The sequence below is a fragment of the Meles meles genome, chromosome 9 (genome assembly GCF_922984935.1).
Source record: "Meles meles chromosome 9, mMelMel3.1 paternal haplotype, whole genome shotgun sequence".
Lineage (NCBI taxonomy): Eukaryota > Metazoa > Chordata > Mammalia > Carnivora > Mustelidae > Meles > Meles meles.
This window is the reverse complement of record NC_060074.1, coordinates 19,363,461-19,379,110: the sequence shown is the minus strand read 5'-3', so window position 1 is coordinate 19,379,110 and position 15,650 is coordinate 19,363,461. Positions and strand designations below refer to the sequence as shown.

Here is a 15,650-nt window from a genome sequence, read left to right as displayed (position 1 = left end):
AGGCATTATGTATCCCTGCCAACTGTTATTTCCATCCAGTTAAGTAGTGAAAGGTTTTGGCTAATTCTGGGTGCCTATTTGTGAGCTGATTTGCAGAGACTGTAAACTTCACCACCTACGTAACTGCAGGACCACCAAAGGATCACACAACAGGTACCTCAAAAATAATTGCTAATAAGGAGGGGCGCCTGGGTGGTTCAGTCGTTAGGCGTCTGCCTTCTGCTCAGGTCATGATCCCAGGGTCCTGAGATCAGCCCGCTTTGGGCTCCCTGCTCAGCGGGAAGCCTGCTTCTCCCTCCCCCACTCCCCCTGCTTGTGTTCCCTCTCTCACTGTGTCTCTGTCAAATCTTTTTTAAAAAATGCTAATAAAGGAAAAAACGTGACTTTTATTAAAAAAACAATGCTTTTTGTATCTCTTTATAACAAACTTTTGTATGAGTTCTATTTTATATTACAAAATACTAAATTACACAAATGTGTTTTAATCAACATATGATAGCCGTACAGTTAGTTACCACCTATTCATATCCACGGGTTTTCATGGTTGGATCTGCTCATGGTAATCCCCTCTGTCCCATCCTTGCCCATCAAGTGAATTTCTGTTTATCCTTCTAGTCCCTGAGGCAGTATAGCCTGCTTTGCCAGGGGCTCCCTTCCGCCCAAGACAGCTGATTTCTCCTTCCTTTAAGCTACCAGAGGGCCTCATCCGTATTTCTTCCGTAGTAGAGGACAGGCTACGTGCTACATGTAGTTTTGTTTTAAATATTTATCTCTGATACCAAATAGTGAGTCCCTTAAGGGTAAGGAAGACTATTTATCTTCATTAATAAACTTCTAGCCTGGAATGTAAAGCATAGCAGATTTTCAATTTTCTTTTTAATAATTAGCAAAGTTTTTTTAATGTTGAATTCTACCATTACTCCCAGTACTAGAGCAGTTTTGGTAGAAACTTTTTAGAGAGGCTTTACCTTCCCTAAATAGAAACTAAGCCAAATCTACATATCATTAGCCAATCCACATCTGGTATCAGTGAATTGATATGTAAAGATTCCCCCAAAATCCCCACTTGTTACACATTATTTAAGCTATTCCTTCTGTATCTCAGATGCATTGTGTTTCTACTCTAATGACAATGACATTTTCACTTTTTTCATAGTCTTGATGTTTACCACCAGAAGTGGATATAGAATTGGATGGATAGTCAGTCTCCCCAAGCTCAATGTCATTCTAAGAGCACTCCTTTCTGCTCACCAAAGTGTGTTTTTTGAGCCTGTTTTCTGCAGATTATCGCTTTAAACTATCCTCTTATCCCTTTTGAATTCTGTAATATGTACATGATTTATCTATTTTTTTAAATGTCTGCTTATAAAAGTGGTACAGAATATACATGTGTGTAGTTTTTAAAATGAAAAATTAAGACTCTTAACAGCCGTGTTAAGTTTAGAAATGATTATGGGTTCACAGGAAGTTACACAGATAAGGAGGGATCCTGTGTACCTTTCACCCAATTTCTCCCATTGGTTACATCTTAGATCACTTATGGTACAATATCAAAAAAAAAAAAAAGTGGCCGTGGGTATGTCCGTCTGTATAGTGCTGCGTCATTTTATCACATGTTGATTCCTGTAATCACCACCATAATCAAGATTCAGAATTAATTCCTCTCCATGCTAAGGTTCCTTTTACAAGTTCCCGGAAGAGAGAAAGAAAAGACACAATTCATATTTAGTTAAATTATGGGCTTTTTCTCTTGGCACGTTCAGAAAATAATGTGCCTTTGATATTTAAACTCTGGTTCCTACTTGGAGGAGGTGTGGCAAGCTGGATGATTTGCCAGACTGACTGAGGAAGTTTGTTTCCTAGGTATCGAAGCAGGCCAAAGAGTTTCTGGAGTACGTGTACGAAGAGCCCCTGATCGACATCCAGCAGGAGAACCCCATGCTGTACCAGCACGCCGAGCCACTGGCCACCGTGGTGCGGCTGCGGCAGCGGCTGAAATCTCTGCGAGCCTACCTGTTCAGCTGCCGGGCGGCGGTGGCCGAGGACCTGCGCCGCAGGTAGGTCACGGGACCAGGCAGTTCCACTGGGTTTGCCTTTCACTCGGGGAGGGCGCTCAGATCATCTCCCCGGCCTTCCCAGTGTGCACCCTCTTGAGTTCTGCGCCTCTCCCTCTGGGCTCATCTTTGACTCTTTTCCTCCGAAGTCCTCTCTGGTTGAGCCCAGAAAAATGAAGGTAATTATCTCAGCATAACTGAAGGCTTGCCATGCAGGGAACGAGTTACCCACAGCGGTGACAACTGCTCTTCCCCTTAGGTTCACTTGAGAGGATAATTACAGGTGTGTCCTCATTGATCACTTCCGGAGCATTTACACTTTTCCTAGTTCCATTTGTAAGATGAGCGTGTTTGAACTGTTCCATAACTTAAAGACATCTTTCAGTGGAAATAAGTGGGTGGTGGCTTAGTTCTTAGCTTCCCTACAGAAACTGGCATGGGACGTGGCTGGGATGAAGGTGCACAGGCCCAGGACTCTGCCTTTTCATGTCCTGGTCTGAGCAGGCTGCTCTTCCATAGCTTCGTCATCATCGCAGAGTTCCTGGAACACACAAGTCCCTACCAGGTTCAGATCCTCAGCATAGAACTGAAGTTAAACTGTGCCTGCTCTCCTCAAATTCCTTCCTTTACAGTTAGATTTTATGGGCATTTCAAGTCTCACCCTTGGCATATACGAACGAGCTTACACTTGAAATAATTGTTGATGGTGTTCATAGCTCCCTAAAAGTACCTTTTAATGTTTTAATAGAAATAACCGAAAGCATACCTTAGTCATGGTTTCTGGAGGTGAGCCTACATGCAAAAGAACCTTTGGAAAATATTAAAGTGATATAGTTTGTTATTTGAGATCTGGTTAGATCCAAAGAAACTGACATAACTCCAGCCATTGAAGAAGACATTTTAAAAAGAACTTAATGTAGATAGTGAGGAATACATAATATCTAGACAAGCTCTCATAAAATAGTAATGAAAAGGCAGCTGCCATAAAGCAAAATACCTCTTAGTGGTAGTCATTCTATTACCTAGTTGTTTTTCAGAAAGCACTAGAAATTGGTCAGGATTTATTCTTATAAAGTTTAGGCAAATCTTAATTTTAAAAGATCAGGGCTTTCCTGATTTCCTGTTGCAAGGCAATAGGATTATATGTCTCTAATTTACCAACTAAATGAGATACAAGATTTTTAATGTTCAAAGTATGTTCGTTCTATTCACTTTTGGCTTTGCTCAGAGCTAGTTTTTGTTGTGCCTATAGTTCTAGACAGTGTTAAAATCTACACATGGGAATCATATTAAATTCCTTTTTTTTTTTAAGATTTTATTTGTTCATTTGAGAGAGAGAGAGCAAGAAAGAGTGATTACAGACCGGGTGGAGAAGCATAGGAAGAGGGAAGAGCAGATCATCGCTGAGCAGGGAGCCCACCCCAGGGCTTGATCCCAAGACCCTGAGATCTTGACCTGAGACACCCAGGTGCCCCTAGATATCTTTCTGACACAATGTTTTGCTTTGAATACATATGTCACTTCAGCAAATACATTTAGAAAGTAAGTAGATCCTCTCTTCATTTGAATGACTAAGAATACCTATGCTGTTCCCAAAGTCTGGTGGTTTACTACTGTGTTCTGTCTTATGGCCAGACCACCAGAAAAGGAATGGAAGTTCTAGAAAGAAGATACTCCTAGGACTATGAAAATGAAGATAGCAGTCTTTTTTCCTTTCCCTTCATTTTTCTTTCCTCACTTGTTCATGAGCAAAACTCAGTAAGTTTTGAATGGAAGGATGGAAAGAAGGAGGGAGGGATGGACAGATGTCTACTGCGGTGTCACTCGAGACCACTGAATGATGGCTAGTAGCCCAGTTTTGAGGAGGGAGTCAGTCTTTGAACTTTATTTCTTCCTTAGATGTCCTTTAACACAGTGTCTGACCTATCTGCAATCCTCAAAAATAATTCTTGAATGAATAGATGAACTAAAAAATAAATCAGTCAAAAAAAATTTAATCGGTTGTGTTTTGGGCATAAGTCTCAAATCTTTCCTCTCCTTTTCATTTTCAATGTACACCCTGGCTTGGAGTCTCAGGACTATTGCAGTATCCTTCCAACTAGCCTCACGTCAGTTTCTTCCTCCCTCGTTGAACCTTCGTGTCAGGTAGATTATTAAATACAAGTACGGAACTCAAGACCTGTGCAAATCTACTCCAGTATGTTGGTCTACTATCAAATATCTTGTACTTCAAACACGATTTAACTTACTTTAATGCATTCTGTTGTGGGAATTAAATTTTCTTTCTTTCTTTTTTTTTTTTTACAACTGAAGTGCATACAATGGTGCTTATAGGTAGTAAGCATTCAATAAATACTATTATCAGTACTGCTTTACTATCCCAGAATGTTCTTATCTCTGGCCTTAAAAGTCTGTGTTGGAAGTTTCCACTCAAAAGCCTCCGCTGATGCCCTGTCAACTAGAACCAGTCCCTTTCCTGTTCCTCTGTCAGGAGAGCAGTGAGCCAGAGGAAGTGGGTTAGAGAGCTCACTCTGCACAGGGCTTGAGGTTCCTGGGTATGTGATGCATACTTATTCATTCAGTTGTTGCATAAAAATGGGTGGGGCAGGAGGTTCCTTAAGACCAAAGAATGAGATTCCTACAGAACCCTAGAGGAGGCACATTGATTTTTTAAGAAATTTGTTATCTTAGTTTCTCTATACTTACATGCTGTTAATGTTTGGGTTTACCATGTCTTCCCACCCTGGCGCAGAGAAAAGGATACCAGTAACAAGCAATACTTACATGGGGCTGGTCCTGACTTATTTTAAATCTTTTTATTTTGAAATAGGACTATTTCTGGGATGCCTATACTTCTTACAGCTGGGCCACACTTAGTATCATTTCTGCTGCCTTAAAGTATGCACTAAATAACCATAGGTCAAAGGGGAAACATTACCCACCAAATATGCTAAAATTCCTGTCACCAGAGGCCATCGCTTACCTTTTACCTTTCTAAGGAGTCTCGCATTTTAAAAAACAAAATTAGCCAACTGCACCCTCGATAGGAGAGATGATGAACTTAGATGTAATATTTAAGGTTCCCTTTGTTTCACGTGGGTACTCAACATTTAAAGTAAAACTTAAACACAAGAACCTACTGGATAAAATATCTTATGTAACCTTGACAGAAGTTAAAAGAGGAGTTGATGTGCAGCAGGGGAAAAGAGAGCAAGGGAAGCCAGTTCTTATCTAGTTGTGAAAGACGTTTTCTCCTTGCCTGGTTTTTACCTCCATATAGGAGTAGCCATTAATCTCCAGCAAGTAGGCCCAACGTGCTGAAGACCTGTCAGCACCATATAAACAGAATAAAGCAAACTGTTAATATTGCTGTCGTGAGAAAACTGAAAACAGACTGATTAATCGTATTGGTGCTTCCCCACCAGAGAGCTAACTTCGGTCGTCGCCTTATTAGGGAAGTCACAGTTTGCTTTTAGGCCTTTCATTATGATGACCGCCCAGTCTTCATCCTCAGTATTCTTGTGATTGTTGTTAAATGAATGCCTTGTTCTTGAACCCATACTGCAAATCTTGACTGGCAGGGATGATTAGTTTAGAAAAAGTCAGTGTCTTCCATGAAGTCTAAAATGTTTACAGTTACTGACAATTCACGGTTCCTGAGGACTCCCAGATGGTGACCCTGTTGGATTGGTTCAAGGCCCAGTTAACTTTTCACGGGAAGAGTTATCTACAGTGTCCACACATGAAGGTACATGAAGAACTTTCTGGAAAATCTTAGCACTGTGAGGAGCAGCTGTAGGGTAGTCTTTGGGAAGGACACTGAGAAGAACTGGTAGGGGCTCTCAGCCCTATGTATCCCTCTGAAACACAGGAATGGTAGGATGTGTGTGTATATCACATGTCACCAACAGGCACCTTGGGGCCAAATTTGGCCCTCAGACATGTTTCCTTTGGCCTTTCAGGGATGGTCTACTGGCTTTTAAAGTTGTGAAATAGTTGCTAACAGCTGAATAACCAGGAGCTTTCATGTGTACCCAGTGAAGCTCCGTGGTGTCGCTGAGGAAATCAGCAGCTCTGATGACACAGGGCTTCCCTCCTTACCGGCTAGCAGCAGTCAGCACCAGGTCCTGGGCGCTCCACTTCCAGAGCCTGTCCTGCTCCTGTTCTCCGCAAACGCAGGGTCATTCAGTGGAGATTACGTCGTGGCCCTGTTTTGCTTCTCACCAGCCCCTTTCATGTATTCATGGTGGTACCTGGGCCCATGTAAGATAATTATGGTTTTATCAATTAAAAAATATATTATGTGTTCTTTACAGCAGTCCTCCTCGATGGAAAGCAGATGGTATTTAGAAAGGAGAGAGAGAGCTGTGACTCTGAGCTGCTACGTGACTTGCCTGAGATGACAAAGCTGGTTAGCAGCAGCGTCCCGGCTCAGAACCAGGTCACTGCAGCTTTCCCCAGCACGTTTGCTGTTGGTAGTGGTGATGGCCAGAGGGTCTCTAGACTCTTAACAAGGAACCACTTCTAATTCTCCTAAAGCTTTGATCGAGGTCATGTAGAAGAGTGCGAAGGAAGGCAGGGAGGTGGCAGACGGTGATGTCCCCTGAGGGAGAAGGTGGGGTTGCTGACACAGACACTCCTGAGCTCACGGTGGCTCAGTCAGCCTGAGAGAGCAAGGCCTGACAACTGGCTTAACGTTTACAAGTCTATTTTCTCTAGGTCAGCATTTCCTAGACCTTCCCATTTTACAGACCTGTAAATTTAAAACAATATGGAGATAGCTAGGGTACCTGGGTCATTCACTTGGTTAAGCATCTGCCTTCAGCTAAGGACATGACCTCAGGGTGCTGGGATCAAGCCCCACATCAGGCTCCCTGCTCGTGCTCCCTTTCTGTCTCTCTGACAAATAAATAAATAAAAACTTTTAAAAAATAATTAAAAAAATAAAATCCATTTTAAAATTCATTCTGTTCGCTTTCCTTATTTTACCTTAGACTGCTGAAAACATCAAACTGACACCAGCTGTTTGGACTAGATTTTCAGAAATTTAAGTCCTATATTTTCTTCTGAGTGAAGTTAAAGTATACGATTCGGTCCAGGGAAAGACATTCTAGAAAATTAATGTGGATATCTGAGTGTTTCCCATTCTCTATCATCAAAATGTGATTTGGGGACTCGGATACCTGGTGCATCCAAAGTTATTGTGATACCAATTTAAAACTACTTTCTCTCCAACGCTAGTTATGTCAATAGGGAATAGTGTGCCTGTTCTTCCAGTTGCTTAGGGCAGAATTATGGAACATTTGGTCCTACTTGTTTAAACAGCTCAGCTTGAGAGTATTAAGAGAATACCAAACGTGATTCTGCTACCTTTTAGGCCACCTTTTCTGGTCTTTGGTCATTTCCTCGAAATTGTAATTATATTCAGCATTAGTTCTCACCGAAATTTCAGCTTTACCAACAGTGAGAAATTTCTATCATAGAGAATCTCATTTTTGTTAACATTATTTTAAAAAACGAGTGAATGGGTGTGTACCGCATCAGACGGGCACTGCCGAATTCAGCAGTTTGCTCAGCTCTTCGACCAGTTCCTATCAGTGTCACCCGATTTACCAAGACTCTCCTCCCACTCCTTCCTTTGTTAACCCTGGGGAAAGCTGTCTTTCTAGAGAGGTGAGGGGAGGCTAAATACAAAGGATGAAAGGTCCTTTGGCCATTTGCCAGCATGGGAAACTTCATAGGCCCAGAGCAGCACTAATCTTCCTGTCCTTGCTGCTGTTGCGAGCTGTCCCTGCTGCAGACCTCCGCATCTAGCTGACTGGCCCCCGCCCCTCTAGCCGTCCTGTTGCTCTGCCCTCAAAATACATCTACTCGCCACCGCCTCCGCTGCTACCACCCAGGTCCCAGACACTGTCCTCGTTCCCCTGCATTAGTAACTGATCTCCCACTTCAGTCTGTTCTCAAACTACAACTAGACCTAACATGTAGATTAGATGACGTCACCCCTCATCCAAAGTAATAACTTCACCCCTCACTGCGGGTAAAAGCCAAGGCCATGTACGGTCTCCTCCCCAGTTAGCGCTTTGCCCTCATCTCCCACTACCAGTCCCTTCATTCCTGTTCTGGTCACACCGGCCTTTTCTGGTCTTTGAGCAGGCTCCTGTGAGTTTCTGTCCTTGTTTTTCCTTTCCCCAGATAACTGCGGGGTTGCTTCCTTACCTCTTCTAGGTGGTTACACAACTGTCACCTTAATGAAGTATCCTTGACTTCCCCTCCCCCCACACACTTCCTGTCTTCTTGCTTATTACCAGATGACATGGTATTTTGTCTCTCTCCATCTCGGGCCGTTACGCGTGGATATGGAGGTTGGGCTTTGCTCCATTTCTGCAGCCGTATGCGGTGGCCTGCTTTCCCCACCAGATCTAAGCTACAAAACATCACGGCTTTTTATCTGTTTTGTTCACTGCTCTATCCCAGGGATAGAGTGATGTATAGTGAGGGCTAATCAATATTTATTGAATAAATTAGCTTATTGAATAAAATAGTGTTACCAAGATTCCACCCACTTAATTTGGTCAAACTTAGTTTATTAGCTTTTCTCTTATTACAAAAAAGTACCGGTCATTATAAAAAACAAAAATAAGAAAGCCAGCCATTATCTTACCACTTTGGTACATATCTTTTCAGACTTTTTCCTCCATAGATTATTTTTTCCCCACTAAAGTGGTTTCATACTATACATACTACTTTTAACCCAATCATTGCACTTGTTATACTGTGAACATCTTCTTATGCATGTCTTAAGCATGATTCACTAAACAAAAATGGTGCTTTGATGTGGGAGCATACCTATGTACCATTGATCTTGGAAAAAGTAAATGAGGATATTATTTGGTGTACCCAAAAGCATGCATAAACTAATAAGCTGAGAGAGATCATTTCATAGCAATGCATCCTCTTCCCCTACCCTCCCCCCCAAAATCAGACATATTAGGTGTAGGGGTTATCTGTTACAAAGAGAAGAGATTGCATGCTGTTGGGAGTTGAATACACTTAATTTAGGAGGCTGGCTTATAAGACATATCTCTTAGGGGAGGCTAGTTCTTAAAACACAATCTACACACCATGACTTGACATGTCTCTTGCATGTGAGGACTGTTTTATCACCAAAATTTGAGATCTAATTGTACAATTGTTAGCCAACAAAAACAGTTAATTTTGAATTTTAGAAGAATAAGCATTATCAGGACTGTAAGTATATAAATAGCACTTAGGTTCAGTAAATGAATATGGCTCTTTGTTGTCTGTAAAATTTAATATTAGCCAGACTTTGTGGCTTTGTTTTTCAAGTTAGCTGATGAAAAGTGTCTTTAGCTGCATTTGGGCCTTTAGTTTCAACAAATTATGAATCTATCAGGACTTCAAAACTACTAAAACACCTGAAAGCAGCTGTTCTCATTCTACTTTAAGAATTCCCCTTCCCTTGAATGACTTCTGGAACATCTAAGGTTTTCAGATCATCTAACCTCCTGCTCTAAGAGCTCCACCCCTTTCCTTCATTTTCTTCAGAGATCTTATTTAGCAAATTATATTCCAATAGCAGCACTCTAAAAGGGAGCTACAGACTGTCTGCAAAAGACAGTGTCATTCAAAACTAAACAGATTAATAACTGTGAAAAGAATTCTGGCAAGCTTCATATTTTATTATAATGTACATATAGCTTTTTATTTACTGAAATCCTTCAGAAAATTAAAAAGTGATTTTATTCTGAGAGGAAATGAAATACAAAGCAATTATCTAAAATCATTTTCTAAGGGACAACAAAAAAATAAAAGTCCGTGCAGTTAGATAAATTCCATGTTCTTGGAACTGTTAAAAAATACTGTAAGACTTTCAGCTAGGATCTGTAACTGTGATATAGTCTGTCACTTTTACAGTCAGACCTCAGAATAATCACAACCAAAATTACTTCGCAAGTTTTCCTACTCCAGGCTTTAGATTGTTACTAAGAAACTTAAGCACAATTTTTGAATGAGCAGGTAAAAGAGGCCCTTATTTCCCATAACTATCTGCCAAGATATAATGTCTGATGCAATCTCCCTACTTTTCCAGCCAATGAGATTAGCAAAATGAGGTATGTAGAGAAATGACCGAAGCTTGTTTCTTCCGCATGGGTTGCTATCGAAATACCTGCCTTTGATTTAAAATTGTTTTTCCATTAGCTGGGAGCATGGCTAGACATAGGATTCCTGTCCACATTCGGCCTAATGTAATGATTTCAGGAAGAGTTTGCAGCTCATATCAAGAACACCAAATTGCATCTCCCCGGGGATGCTTCACAGTGCTTTGTACTGATTTCAGTGTGGGTGCTACTGCGAGCCTGTCAGCTCACCACAAATTACCCAACCCAGACCACATATTGCGGAAAACAGTAACGCTGCATGAATAAATTCTTTTCTTTTTAAAGTTATTCTTTATGCACTTCCATCCATATTCTTCATTTAGACAGTTATTAGTTAGAATTAAAATTGGAGGATTTCCTTCAGTGGTCAAGGTGTGTGTGTGTGTGTGTGTGTGTGTGTGTAGATGGGTCTTTTCTTTAAAACCTATCTCTTACATGTGCTAACATGCTTCCATTATAAACTTTTTTTCACATTTTAATCACTGGATTTTTATTTTTATTTTTTTTTTAAAGATTTTATTTATTTGTCAGAGAGAGAGAGAGAGAGTGAGCACTGGCAGACAGAGGCAGAGGGAGAAGCAGGCTCCCTGCCGAGCAAGGAGCCTGATACGGGACTCGATCCCAGGACACTGGGATCATGACCTGAGCCGAAGGCAGCTGCTTAACCAACCGAGCCACCCAGGCGTCCCAATCACTAGGTTTTTAAATGCCAGTTGTACACCTCCAAGAACTGAGCTTCAGGGAAATGGTGATATTATTAAATCTTTCAAAATCCTGAAAAGTGTCAGAGTCTGACCTAGTCCCTCTTCTCTCATGAGCCTCAGAACTTGGTGGGAGCTGAATTGAAGTCCTCAGAAATTAGTTGGGTTAAATGAGTCTTGATTTATTTGACTCAGTGTCCTAAGGACAAAATGGAATGAGGACCCCTACCTTTTTTGTAAAGACTATTGCCTTTGATTTCATAGGCAATTATCTCTGCACTTTTAACCCCAAGTACCAGCTGCATACTATAAGGACTCTGAATCATATAGGAATTTGTCCATTTTTAATTTTCATTGTTTCTCACCTCTCACTTCAGCAATCTATAAATGAAGCCCAAGTTACCTTCTTGGTAAAGTAGAAAACTTTGGCATTAGAAATGATCGTGCTACTTGATTTCCATGATTCTTTAGCAGGTTTCTTCGTTGTTCTTTGGTATCTGAGAATTTGATAGTGCTACCTGCCAGTGATGTAGTTCCCTTTGATGGATGAGTGAAGTGTGGAGTGGACTCTCTTAACACATTCGTCCTTTGGCTCTGATGTCAGAACTGACCAGATGAACTTGCACTGGCATGAGCGGCACTCTTCTGATGGCTGGCTTACTGGGGAAATGATGTCAATCTGATGGTCAGCAGCTCTGCAGTGCAATAGGTCCCTTAATCACAGAAAACCCTAAACACAGCAGCCTTGTCAGAAAGCTGAAGGCAGCACCCTTCTCTAGCAAAGATCCTGTCTACCAGAGGACTGCTAAATTAGATTACTTCCAGTTAGTTTGTAGCATTTGGTTCCCAGTATGTTGACTTTTAGAGGGAACATTGGAGAAATTAGTAACTACCTTTTATATAACATTTTAGTAGAAACCTGAAGCAATTCAATTAAGAAAATACAGGAGAGGTGTATGTGCATACGTGTGCCGATATGTATACTGCAAAGAGCTTTCAAGCTGGGCCCACATCCCATTTTCTCTAGGCCATTCCAGGGCCAGGCTCTGTCAATTATCCCTACTTTTGTATCTGTAGTTTCTCTTGTACTAGCTCTTTCATTTTAGCATGTAAATGTGCCCAGGTCTCTCTCAACTTTAAGAATCTTTTTAAGGCAGAAAACTTATTTGAAGAAGTAATAGCTGATACCTCTCTAACCTGGGGAAAGAAACAGACATTCAGGTCTAGGAAGCACAGAGAACCCCAAACAAAATGAACCTAAAGAGAGCCACACCAAGACATATAATAATTAAAATTGTCAAAAATTAGAGAATCTTAAAAGCAGCAAGAGAAGAACAATCAGTTATATACAAGGGAGTACCCATAAAACTATCCGATGATTTTTCAGCAGGAATTTTGCAGGCCAGAGGGTGTGACATTATATATTCAGGCAGGTAAACTGAAAAGAAGCAGCCTACAACCACGAATACCCAGCAAGTTTATCATTCAGAATTGAAGAAGAGATAAGTTTTCCAACAAACAAAAGTTTAAGGAGTTTATCACCACTAAAACAATCCTACAAGAAATGTTACAGAGACTTCTTTAAGTGGAAAGGAAAAGGCCATAACTAGAAAAAAAAATATGTAGGAAAAAAAAAAACTCATAGTAAAATCAAATACATAGTAAAGGCAGTGGGTTGACCATTTAAAAAGCTAGTTATATAAAGCATAAGAGACAAAAGTGGTAATATCAGCTGTATAAACAATAATTATTAAGGGATACACAAAATAAAAATATGCAAAATATATATATCAGGTATATAAAACATGGGGGTGTGTGGTACAAATGTAGTGCTTTTATAACATGTTCAAACTTAAGTGATAATCAGCTTAAAATAGATGGCCATATACAAGAGTGTTATATATGAAATTCATGGTAACTACAAACCAAAACCCTGTAATACATCCACAAAAAACAAAGATAAAAGAATCCAAACATAACGCTACAGAAAGTTATCAAATCATAAAGGGAGAGAGCAAGAGAAGGAAGAACAAAGAACAGCTACAAAACCAGCCAGAAAACAATTAACAAAATGGTTATAAGTACATGAGTGGGGCACCTGGCTGGCACAATTGGTTGGGCATTTGACTCTTCATTTTGCCTCAGGTCATGATCTCAGGTATGTGGGATCAAGCCCCGATTCGGGCTCCATGCTCAGCAGGGTGTGCTTGAGATTCTTTCTCTCCCTCTGCCTTTGCCCCTCCCCTTAGGATGCGCTCCCTCTTTCTAAAATAAATAAATCTTTATAGAACTATAAAGATCTTTAAAGATCTATAAAGAATTCCTCAAACTCAACGCACACAAAACAGATAATCACATCAAAAAAATGGGCAGAACACATGAACAGACACTTCTCCAGAGAAGACATACAAATAGCTAACAGACACATGAAAAATGTTCATCATCATTAACCATCAGGGAAATTCAAATCAAAACCACATTGAGATACCATCTTACACCAGTCAGAATGGCCAAAATCAACAAGACAGTAAACAACAAGTGTTGGAGAGGAGGTGGAGAAAGGGGAACCCTCTTACACTGTTGGTAGACATGCAAGCTGGTGCAGCCACTTTGGAGAACAGTGTGAAGATTCCTTAAGAAATTAAAAATAGAGCTACCCTATGGCCCTGCAATTGCACTACTGGATATTTACCCCAAAGATACAGATGTAGGGAAAAGAAGGGCCATGTGTACCCCAATGTTCATAGCAGCAATGGCCATGGTCGCCAAACTGGAAAGAACCAAGATGCCCAGGATGCCTGGGTGGCTCAGTGAGTTGGGGCCTCTCCCTTCAGCTCAGGTCATGGTCCCGGGGTCCTGGGATCGAGCCCCGCATCAGGCTCTCTGCTCAGCAGGGAGCCTGCTTCCCCCTCTCTCTCTGCCTGCTTCTCTGCCTACTTATGATCTCTGTCTGTCAAATGGATAAATAAAATCTTAAAAAAAAAACCAAAAAACCAAGATGCCCTTCAACCTATTAATGGATAAAGAAGATACGGTCCATATATAAAATGGAGTATTATTCCTCCATCAGAAAGGATGAATATCCAACTTTTGTATCAACATGAACAAGACAGGAGGAGATTATGCTGAGTGAAATAAGCAGAGAGAGTCAATTATATGGTTTCACTTACTTGTGGAGCATAAGGAATAACACGGAGGACACTGGGAGATGGAGAGGAGACATGAGTTGGGGGAAATCAGAGGGGGAGACAAACCATGAGAGACTGTGGACTCTGAGAAACAAACTGAGAGTTTTGGTGGGGAGGAGGTGAGCCTAGTGGTGGATAGTATGGAGGGCACGTATTGCATGGAGCACTGGGTGTGATGCATAAACAATGAACTTTGGAACACACAAAAAAATAAAATATTTTTAAAACAAATAAATAAATCTACCTAAATAAATGAATAAATGTAAATAGACTAAATGCTCCAATCACAATACATAGGGTAATTGATTGGATAAGAAAACAAGACCCATCTGTATACTGCCTACAGGAGACTCACTTCTGACCTAAAGGCACATACCAACTGAAAGTGTGAAGGAATAGAAAAAGACATTCCATGTAAATGGAAACAAAAAGAAAGCTGAAGTGGCAAGTACTTGTATCAAACAAAATAGACTTTTTAATTTTTTTAAGTCAAAATAGACTTTAAACAAAGAAGGACATTACATATTAGTAAAGGGATCAACCCAACAAGATGATATAATACTTGTAAATACCTATGCACACGACGTAGGAGAACCTAAGTATATAAAGCAAATATTAACGGACATAAGGAGAAATTGACAGTCATACAGTGGTAGTAGGGGACTTTAACATCCCACCTACGTCAGTGGATACTCATCCAGACAGAAAATAAAGAAACAGTGGCCTCAAATGACATCTTGGACCAGATGGATTTAACAGATATATATAGAACATTCCATCCCAAAACAGTAGAATGCATATTCTTTTCAAGTGCACATGGAACATTCTCCAGGATACATCACATGTTAGTCTACAAAACAAGTTCAATAAGTTTAACAAGATTGAAATCCTATCAAGCATCTTTTCCAGGCACAATAATCTGAAACTAGAAATCAAGTACAAGAGAAAAAAGTGGAAAGAAATGAACCCTTAAAGTCTAAACAACATGCTACTAAACAATCAATGGGTCAATAAAGAAACCAAAATTTAAAGATTGTATCCATTTATTTGATAATGAGAGAGAGAATCACAAGTAGGCAGAGCAGCAGGCAGAGAGAGTGAGGGAAGCAGGCTCCCCACTGAGCAGAGAGCCCAATGCGGGCTTGATCCCAGGACCTTGAGATCATGACCTAAGCCGAAGGCAGAGGCTTAACCCACTGAGCCACCCAGGTGCCCCCAAAGAGGAAATTTAAAGAATACCTTGAGACAAATGAAAATGGAAACAATGTTCCAAAATCTATGAGACCCAGCAAAAACAGTTCTAAAAGGAAAGTTCATACCAATACAGGCCTATCACAAGAAACAAAAATCTCAAATAGTCTGTCCTTACACCTAAAGACACTAGAAAAAGAAGAACACGCAAAACTCAATATTAATAGAAGGAAGGAAATATTAAAGATGACAGCAGAAACAAATGAAATAGAGACTAAGAAAACAATCAAAAAAACAAACTAAGAGATGGTTCTTTGGAAAGATAAACAAAAT

The 15,650-nt window shown here is 40.5% G+C and overlaps 1 protein-coding gene across 8 annotated transcripts in view; it reads left to right on the top strand.

Moving 5' to 3' along the window:
• PLEKHM3 (pleckstrin homology domain containing M3) overlaps positions 1–15,650 on the top strand; it is a 183,016-nt gene that overhangs the window by 75,556 nt on the left and 91,810 nt on the right. For all 8 annotated transcript variants that reach the window (XR_006820277.1, XM_046018922.1, XM_046018924.1 and 5 more), the window contains exon 5: positions 1,864–2,057. Coding sequence is in view for 7 of the 8 variants with exons in the window: in XM_046018922.1 (XP_045874878.1) it covers positions 1,864–2,057 (194 nt within the window). In the remaining variant the exon portion in view is untranslated. The remainder of the gene's footprint in view (positions 1–1,863; positions 2,058–15,650) is intronic.